Source organism: Macrobrachium rosenbergii, chromosome 51 (genome assembly GCF_040412425.1).
Source record: "Macrobrachium rosenbergii isolate ZJJX-2024 chromosome 51, ASM4041242v1, whole genome shotgun sequence".
NCBI classification, from domain to species: Eukaryota; Metazoa; Arthropoda; class Malacostraca; order Decapoda; family Palaemonidae; genus Macrobrachium; species Macrobrachium rosenbergii.
In genome coordinates this window covers 4,960,751-4,971,709 of record NC_089791.1, presented here as the reverse complement: position 1 = coordinate 4,971,709, position 10,959 = coordinate 4,960,751, and the positions used below count along the sequence as shown (strand labels likewise).

At 33.6% G+C, this 10,959-nt stretch overlaps 1 protein-coding gene across 5 annotated transcripts in view; it reads right to left on the bottom strand.

The window, feature by feature from the left end:
- Nucleotides 1-449: 449 nt before the first annotated feature.
- Nucleotides 450-10,959, bottom strand: part of LOC136833121 (sodium channel protein 1 brain-like) — a 564,124-nt gene continuing 553,614 nt past the window's right edge. For all 5 annotated transcript variants that reach the window (XM_067094770.1, XM_067094772.1, XM_067094774.1 and 2 more), the window contains one exon: nucleotides 450-7,326. In XM_067094770.1, the coding sequence (XP_066950871.1) occupies nucleotides 7,078-7,326 (249 nt within the window). In that variant the 3' untranslated portion in view covers nucleotides 450-7,077. The remainder of the gene's footprint in view (nucleotides 7,327-10,959) is intronic.

Below are 10,959 nucleotides of genomic sequence, written 5' to 3'. Positions count from 1 at the left end.
TATATAAATAGAATAACGTTAACTCATAAACATTTGCAATTATAACTGTAACATGAAAAGGGTTGGATTTATTACTACATGTTCACACATTTAGGGTAGCTTGTCTAGTTTAAGACTCTATTTAGGGTCACAACCAAAAAGGTTGGGAAACACTGGTCTTCTAAGACTCAGTGGTAGTGACTGTTCTTTAGATATCTCTGTTGTTGGCCCTCTCTATAACCATGGCCGGGAAGTACCTAGCTTGCCAGATATTATCAAGTCACCTTTTTTTTTATTTAGTTTAGATGGTCTGACTTCCTAATAATTAGTGGAATTAAGGGTCATTTAAAAGAGACAAGTGCAAGTAAAACGGCATATAATTCCATGCTAACCTTTTGCCACATACAAGCATCTTAGTCAACGTCAACATTTAATGGATGCCTTAATAAAGGTTCATGAAAACACATCTGTATTTGTGATTCATTTCATTATAACAATATTACTTTACAAACAGTTGTAGTTTGCTACATAAACATATGAGAGCACTATATGGAAGGTTACAGGAGTGACATCTTCTGTCACCAGTCAAAAGGCAGGGACGAGGCATGGTGAGGTGAATAGTAATATCAGGCATGTGGGGAGGTGTAGAGAATGGCAAAAAGTGTGTATATATGTGTGAAAATGTGTAAGGCAGAGTGGTTATATGATTAGTGAAGAGAAATATTTGTATTACAGAATTGAGTTATTGAAATATTTCATTGTTTAAAACAATTTATAACAGTAAATGAAGATGACTAATGAATGATGATGATTTGAATGATTATAGTGTAGATAGGGAATGTTGATTAATGGCCTATGAAGTGTGGAGGAAACAATACACTAATAGGAAAATTATTGAAGTGGGATGAAACACTTTAAACATCAGTAATGGCACCCGAGGATAACACAGATAAAGAAAATGAGAATCAAGACTTAGAAAATTGGTACAGTAGTAAAAGTTTTACATTTATTTTCCTTTTAACAAATGCCAAGAAGTTTTAGAAAGAATGACATTAGGAATCTCACCACAGAACTACAACAGGGTGAGGAAGGGATAGAAGAAGCCACACAAGTGGTTCCTACGGGTTATCACAGAAATATGATTGTGCTAAAAAGCAAAGGGTCACTCCAGGCAAGAACAGCCCTGTGTAACTTCTCATCATCGGTTATACGATAAGGACACTGCCGTTTTATTAGCATTCATACATTCTCTCCACTCATATTTTTCAGTACAGTACAGTTTTCTTATGTCTCCTAGAACTATTTCTATTGTTCATCACTTACAACTTTTACTGTCAGGCAAACAATTTACACCAACACTGTTCCAGCCCTTCTACAGATATACTAGGCGATATGTAGCTATCTATCACATGCAAGGTAAGGTTTTACATTCTTTTGGAGTACTGCCATATGTGTCCTGTTTTCTTCCATGAGATGGAAATTTTTTTTTTGTTTTTTTTTTTTACATTACAGTACAGTGTTAATGTTGCAATTTACTGTACATTTAACACAGAGTGACCTAAAACATGAACATTTTAAAATTATTATGAGAAGAAATGACTGAATATGGAAAGATTGATAAGGTCCAGTATTCTAAATACATTGCTGTTGTTATTATGCTCTACTGTAACTACCATCTGATTGTTAAGTGTAGTACCTAAAAGGTGCACAGTAGCAGACATTAGGCATTATTGCCAAAAAGTTGTACAAAATGTGGTCCATGTTAGGTGTGTTACTTACACACTTGAAACCCTCCTATATGAACTTGTAAATTTTAAGTAAATTGGCCAGGACTTGTCTAGTATATTCTAGTTTCTCAACTTGCAGACATACATATGCAGTACAAAGTGATTAATATACTACTGTACTGTACCTGCAAAGATAAGATCTAAGCCAAATCTTGGTACAGAAATATACCAACGTTTCAACTACTTCAGAACAGGCTCAAAATCTGTATTATTCAAATTCATCGTGACTAAAGAAAAAAAAAAACATATCTTGATTACAGCTAAATATTCCGATGCAAACCTACAATTTTATGTCTGAATAATATAGATTTTGTTGTATTAGACCAAAGTAGTTTTCCTTACTGGTTTGATAAAAGTATGACATACAGAAAGACTGGAGCACCGTGATACACCAAAATAAAAACAGACCAGGTAGGAATTTCAACAGTTTCAAAATATTCTCAATTCCATTAAATCCATAATAACTGTGAGCAAGGACACAAGTTATAAGAGAAAGAAATATTTCTCAGCATATCATGTTCATCCCACATAAGTAAGCATGCCATAAGAACAGATTATTACTAAAATATACAAATCAAATTCTATTCTGCAATATCAAAATTTTACAAAATACAACACTAACCTACCACTCATACAAAAAGAATGTCATTTGATTGTTATGCTACACTTTATGTAATACGTATATAACTTGGCCTCAAACATCAGGTGATCCCTTATACACCAGGAGTGAAGATATAATGAATATCGTACTGCATATGAAAATTTCTCTCTTGCTGTAAAACTATTCAACAAATATTTTACGATATTTATAATGCACAAGGTTTTCACTAGTGTACATAGTATCTAGACGTAAGTTCTGTACATCTTTGGCAGAGAAATATGTTTAAACCTAGAAATAAAGCAAAACACTTAGTAGACTGAAATAAATGTTAATCATAAGAACCAAAAATTATTAAAGTAATAATTCACTGTTTATAGTAAAGCTACTTTACCATAATAAAAATTAATCGTTGAAAACTACATGACCTACAATGATGTAATGCGTGACATGATTTTGATGTGATGACCTGAGACTGGAAATGTAGTAGCTCATATTTACAATACTGATACCTAATCTACTTTACCTACCACTAAGCTGAGCTAGTCAGTGTTTTGATACAAAACAGTGAACAGCTATCTTCACCACCTTGTCTGCTCCCCTACAGTGAAGGTGGCGTGCTTTTCTATTATATTGTCACATTGCCATTATGATCAAGATCCTGGACGTATAAAGTAAGCATAGAGCAAAGGTAACACATATTATTCAAGGATTTCGTCATGCTTTTATTATGCTAAAAAATCTTTGTCCCTTTTAAACCAATAGGAGCAATCATAACTGTAATATGACTTGTCAACTACAGTATCCTACCTCATGATGTATGATGTGAGCTATAAAACTCAATAATATATTACTGTACTAAAAAAATGGAAAAAACCTCTGCCGTGGATTTATACAAAACATGAACTACAGTAAAGCTGGTGTGATGTCTCATGGCAACCACCTCTTACATCTACAAACAAATTGAACTGCTATCACAAAACAGACTGCCATCAATGACAGACTGTGTTAACTCTTGAAATGACATACTTGTAAACAGTATCGAACAGAGCAACTGGCTATAAACCGCATTTCTTGAATGAATCACTTAAATATCTGTCAGGATGAACATGATGCTGGTAATTAATAACAGCAGTGGCATACATACAGACATGCTTACACACAAAATGAAAAAAATTAATGATGCTGTAGAAAGCTTGAAATACAGTGCATCATGACCTGTTCAATTGTATTATGAATAAATGAATTAACAACTGATTCCTTGACTGCTTGATACATACCTGCAAAAATTTATTTTACTCTTTTTATCATACATTGTGTGTCTCATACTCACTCCTTAAGGTGAAGTTCGATAATTTCATTATTAAAGCAAGTATCAAATGATTGAGGTGTAAATCTTGTAAACTAAAACCATAACAGTTGCATTAACTGCTAATACAAGTATTGCCTAAATAATTAAATTTTCTTATTATATCCATAATTTCAACAAGTAAAGCCATAACGAATTAGGAACACCAGATTTTCCACATACCTCACAAATCATATGAAATGTACAAGTAAATCATTTTAACTACAAAAAAGTTGATTCTTATCCTAGATAGACTTTTAACCATGAGGCACAAAGTTCTGCAGCACTACCCACCTTACTTCTAAGTACTGTATAATACACAGGAACAACACAAGGCTTAGCATTACAAAGCTACATAATAGAATGTTTAAATATTTACCAGAAACAGTATTGGTGTAAAAGTTTGTGTAAGAGCATGTACAGTCTTCCAATTCCTGTTTCCTAAGTCAAGAACCTCATGAGCTGGACTACTTCACTTTAAATTAAGATATTGAAATAATCTGTACAACCAAATACTTGAGGTACCTCCCTTTCATAGTCTTCAAGAGCTAATCATAAGTAATGAATTGTCTGCTATGAAAGAGTAATAGGGCGAACAAGTTAATATAACTACAGTTACCATTTGAATTGCTGCAAGAGCAGGCTATTATGGTGTGAGAACAAGAATTTTTATTTATTTTGAAACTTTTAAACATGCACTTTGATCAAGATAGTCAAACATTGTACAGCAATTATGCTGAAAGTATTTTGTTTCCCACAGGAGTCATGCAAGAAGATATTTGATAAAACGTATAATTTCCGTTGGAAAATAAAAGAACTCCTGTTCAAGTATGCCAGTTACGGAAATTGGCAGTAATCATTTTACAGACTTCATTTTCAAGTTAGATTATAAAATTGTGTCAGTAGATTACAATACCACAGTGCATGAGAATTATTATGAAAAATTAAAATCAAACCATTATACAAAGTTCACATACTCATTGCTTTCGCTACATGAACATTACTGTATATGATTACCATAAAATACAGAAAACACTTGTGTACTTCTCACTCCACAAGTTTTGTCCCAACATTGTATCAAGATCTGCCTGGATCCCCTTAAGTACTGCAACATTAAGCAACATCTCTTTTACAATATACTTGAAAAAATCTGAGCCTACTCACTGAATTCCAGTTTAATGAGGCAAGATTTACAGTGCTATATATATGGGCTTCTGCATTTCTTCAGAGGTAATTAAGATTTATCAGTTTGGACAGGAATTAATTACTGCATGCAACTTTCAAGTATGCTAATACTTTGGACATAAACTGTGGTGTACATTAGGAAGCTGTAATGTTTCCATGTTGTTTCACAAGTATTACTACAAATTAAACATTGTATGAAAATTAAACCTTCTGAAAAGCTGTTTATCAAATACAAACCTTTAACAGCAGCTAAGTTGTTTATCAATGCTATACCTAAAAATACACAGTTATGAATAATCCTGAAATGTCATATTCAAGGAACCCCCCTCCACAAAAAAAAAAAAAAATAATAATAATAAAACAAAGTCAGAAAAAGGAAGCATTGAAGCAATATGTAAGAGTGAAAACAAGTACAGTACAGTATATTCAAATATGGTCTTTACAGTTATTCATATGTATTCATAAGTGAAGAGGAGAAATTTTTAAGTAACGAGAACCGTATATGAAAATAGCAATAACACTAGCGTCAAAAACTAGTGTATATTTGTAAAAGTAAAATTTTGTATGAAATCAGGTCTTGCTTTATTTCTAATAAATATTTGTTGGATAATATTGCAAGTTTTTGTTCTGAAACTAAATCAGTGATCTCAAAGATAGTAAGAGTGAAAGATATAAAGAGATGAGATATGCTGCATAACTTACGGCCTTTAAATATAAGACTGAACTCATCTGAAACTTCTAGAGCTATGCAGTATGTTACAATAAATGTAACTTCTTCATAAAGTAGTATACAGCTGCTTTTCAAAGTCTAATAACAAGAACATCAAAGATACATTAACATGGTAACTCGGCAATCACCTAACACTGTACAAATAGATTACACTCTGCCAAGATTAACGAATTATGCTTTGGAAAGTAAAACTATATACCTATGTACAATATTTTACAATGACATACTTTATATTAAATACAATAGGATTTATGTCTAGTTTTGAGATGATCTTTGAAAAGCTAGTGCAGTTATTTTGGCACGTTTCATCTATTACAGGAACCTAAATTTAGGCTAAACAGAAAAAGTTTGTCAAGTTTCATGGGGTAACTAAAATCAAAACTAACTAGTGGACTAATAAAAAATTAATAAAGGCATCCAAGTTGTTCAATGAAAAATTGCTTAGAGAGTACTGTAATTACTCTTCAAAATGCGTCCATGAAACTTGACGTTCAAATGAGCTTTTCAACTAATGCTTCAACAAAATCTTTGGCACCCTACAGCAAAGCTAACAAATTGGCAAATAACTCTACTTGCATATCGTTTCGCGATGGTTCCATGCTTATGTGCAGGGATAACGACAGGCTACACTGCCACAAAAAATAATAATAATAAATTGGAGTATTAGTCTATGTCCTTGAAAAAGAGAGAAATTCAGTCAGTACTAATAGTACCTTCTAACAGAGTATAGTAATATCACATTAATCCACGTTTTAGTATCTATGAATTGAGTGGAATACAGGACATTCTCTTTTTCATGGCTATGTTAATTAAGCTATATAAATTTACTTGATTTCCTTTAAGAAATCAGACTTTTGCATTAGAAGATAATAGTGAGCCTAAGGCATTTGCAGAAGAAAGAAACTGCATGGTTTGGTATCTGGAATCCAAAATCAAATATACCACAGGTGAAAATATTTCTTATATACAACAACAATGGCACATGTCATTGGAAACTAGCAATGTTAAAAAAAACTGTCACTGTTTCATTTAACACCATAAAACTGGTCTAAAAACATTAATATCTAAGTGGGACAAGTGCCAATAATAAATTGTGACAAAGATGTTTGGAACGTATGGAAATACTAAGTTTTAACAGTCAGAGCAGCCAAAGTGCTCCATCTCTTCTCCTTTGGGTACTCGTAGCGCATGAAGCCTCATGGTTAGGCTTACAGGAATAAACTGGGTAAAGACCAGTCAGGCAGGAGTGACCGGATAGTACGTGGGTCAGGCTTAGTCTCGTAGAGCAAGCAAGAACCTGAGCAACTGTTAGCCATCAGCTTTCAACTGAAGGCTATCAGCCAACTGCATTCAGCCAACGTCAGTCATCCTGAAACTGTTAGCTACTAGCAGTTAGGGACGCTGGTTACAGTGGAGGAGGGCATCAAGGTGGGCCCGAAGAAGGCTTGCGTCAGCTAACTTCAGAATTTAAAGCTTCTGTGGACCCTTGAGAAGCATGAGGGGAGTCTCTGTCAGCTACACGATGGATCTGAACAGATACTAATGATGGATTAGATGCTCCTGAGGTGGCGGAAGTAGCAGAGGCTCTAGAGGCGCGGCGTGAGATGGGGAAGAAGAAGAGTGACCCACGAGGAGATGTAGACATCTCATTCATCGAGGAACGGGAAGCACGACGTGAGCTTGATCCTCCTCCATCCACCTGCATAAAAGGTTCAGGTGTTACCACAACATACTTATTCAGCTATATGTAATGTATACAAGACCATGTTTGTTTTCAACTATGATATTTTTAAGATAAAAAAAAATAACACGACCTAGGATGCAATAACCTTTGTTCTGACATTCACACGCAAGTGCTGGATCTTAACTGTACTCCTCCTTAAAACATCTAAGGTGCTCGCACATTCGCAAAGTTACATTTTAAAGAGCTTAGTAAACTGCACCGCTAAAATGTGGTGCAGCTTTTAATGAAAGTTATTGTCATGTTACCATAGTAAATAAACCATTCCTTAGATTCACGTGTTAATGATAGGAAATAAATCAGCATTAAGAATATGAATATTACTAAATTATTCTGATGTAACTCATAATAAAAACAAAGATCTGAAATCTCACTGGCAAATTAATCAAACTTATATCAGCTATAACTTAATTACTTGACAACATAGGTATTTGATGCATAAATAATAAAAAAAAAATTAGTAAAGAAGCACTTTCTGCCTACATGAACTAACTCTGCTCTTTAAATTATGTTAACTTATGTACATGACAATGAATTTTTATACAGCATATTTAAAACCACTATAAACTTGATTACGTTTCAAGAGAAAATGTAAATATTTTGAGGTACAAAAGATTACCTGATTAGCATGTCACATATAAAAAATTGTAATATTTACAAGTCATGAAAGATATTCCAAAACTGTTGTATATTGCCAAATAACGAAGAATTTCACATAAAACTGAGATACTTTTAAATATGTTTGTATCGTTGACAAATCAATGCCTTTTTTTCAGCCTTCATGTATGATGCTAAGTGACTGACTGTATACACATTTAGCTAAGAGGATGATGATACTCTTACCTTGGGTGGTAATAGATTCCCTTCATCTCTCACCTACTCTATTCAGTACTTCTCGGGTTTAGAGAATCAGTTGCCCCATTTACCCCTGTCTTTTGTGCCTTTTTGTGCTATCTGAAGTTGATTACTTGTGACCCTCATTCTTCTGTTTTTTTATATCGCTGAATATTGTTTTCTAATAGCCTAGTTTCCTTCTAGTAAATATACAGTATATAGATTTTGTGATTTAGTTCTGCTTTCCGTCTTTGGCTGTTTCTTTTGATTTATCTGGGTATAGCAGCTCACACATGAAAAAATCAAGGTTGAGCCTCCCTCCTTTAGATCCAGTGGGCTATAAATGCTTTGCTGTGTTCTCAACTTAGCTCATATCACACTCCCACCTATAGCCTCCCAGATGCTTAATATAATGAGGACTTGCAGCTTTATTATCGCCGTGTTTCACCCCTGCACTGGTCATGGCATTTTAAACTTGCCATAATATCTCTATTTCTCTTTGTGATTATGGCTGCATTCTGCAAAATTTACTTATGGTTTCAAGTTCTGTTAACCATTTATCAGTATTTTTTATTGCATTGCTATTTACATTTTTGTTTGATTTCATTTATTCACCAGATATGTCTGAAGTTCAAAACTTATTTTCACCATTTGTCTAAGAATTCCCTTCTTGTGATGCTGCAGTTAGTTTTCTTTCCAGAAATTGTTTTTGGTACATGGATAAGCTAGAATTAATTTTAAACTAAAGGTATAGATGAAAGAATTCACAGGATTTAGAGGTCTCTAGTTATTTGCATAGCCTTGCATAGCGTGTAAGGTAATCGGGACAATTAGACCTTTAACTTCTGTTCTTTATAAAAACCAGTTATTTGGAATATTATTTGTTTTTTGTTAACTTGAGCCAGCATGTCATAGCGTGCTTATTGCCAACTCTGTCTTATTATTAGTATAATAAAATTATTTTGATTTAACACCAAATGCTAAACTTTGCTACATCTAATCAGGCTGTTCTCATGGAAACAATGCTCTTCATTGATTGAACAAAAATCATATCCAACTGAATGTCCTTTTTTGCTTTTTTATGTAGTCGTTTCTAAGAGAGAAGGGTTTTGGATCCACCAATACAATAGCTGAAGGATGCATATTAATCACTGGTTTTAGTTCTAAGTGGTTAATTGCTTTTCACAACCATTTTTCTTGTATTTTAACATAGGTTTCCAAATTTTCACCTCATTTACACATTGTAACTTGAATTTTCGCCTTAGACTGTGCAGAATACACCCAGGTGCACAAAGTTAAAAAGCATTTCAAAGAAAAAGATTCCCTTGTGCATGCTTAGCCAGCCCTCAAATCCATGTGGATGCTCTACTGTTGTAATATTCATTCTTCTGTGTGCCTCAGTAGTGGTTAGACGTGGCACCTTTTCTCTAGTATTTAATACTATTTCTACTGTATTTAGCAGTGTGTCATTGACAGGACTTCATTTTCACCGTTTTCATGTTTGCTTTTCATGTTGTGTGTAAGATGTGTTGGTAAAAGGGAGCCTTTTCAATGATTTGTTGCCCTCTTCTTACTGAGAAGTCAACTGCTCTGTTTTGTTTTTCACAGTTTTAATTGCTGTTATTTAACTTTTCCCATCATAGATTCATTGCTTTTGATTTGCTGTTATGTTTTGTAATTTCTGTCGAAGTTTGCTTACCGGAGTTTTGTTTTGGGGTTGTTAATGTAACTTTTTTCCCTTGCCTTGTCGTTATATATATATATGTGCACATATATATTATATATATACATGTATGTATATATATGTAAATAAATGTACATCACCAATGCTATTCGCAGTCTCGCAATTCGCTGCTTCACTGATTCGCAGATTTTTCTGTGGAATGTATACCCAAATTATTTGTGAAAAATTCAGCAATTTGAGGACTTTTCATCAGGAAATATTTATTAATTAGTGTATTTTGATGTTATTTTTCATAACTAAATACATCTTTTATGATAAACAAGATTTACTAATTTTCAGATATTAATATTAAAGTAAACACAGCACAATATCATAAAACATATTATTTTCAATGCATTCAAGTACATAGTGAACTTGTGAATTCCTAGTGTTTTTCCTAGTCTTTCCCCTGTACTGTAAAAAAAACAATGGGACAGCCTCAATACTCCTTGAGAGAAAATGGCTCTGATTGAATGTAGGGGAACTTGAACTTAGCTTTCGCACTTAGTTGTAATCCATATATGTTTAAGGGTAATGTTGTAAGATGGCTTTGAAATGATATTAGAGTATTTTAGGATGATAGTTTAAGGTATATTTGGTGTAGGATGATAGTTTAAGGTGTACATTTGGTATTTGAACCATTAAATAGGCAGTTATAAATGTTTTTACAGGTAGTTTTTGGTGTCTGACCTGTTTAAATATGCAATTATAAGCATTTTTAGGGGGGTATCAAACACTTGCGGATTTTAGCTATTCGCAGGGGGTTGTGGTACCTATCCCCCGTGAATAACGGAAGTTTACTATATATGTATTGCACCAAAGGAACTCTCTTTCCAAGCAAACTCACCAGCTTTTTACAAAAATAATGCATGAGATAAAAGAATAAACTAATTTTAATTATTTTTAATTAAAAGAACCATGGGTTTCATTCGCCCCTTCACTGATTCTCTCCCTCTTACCCTAGATGGGTATGCCTTTAATACCTCCTCTGTTCCAAATGACTGCCTGAGATCCTTATCTCTAGGTGCAGCATT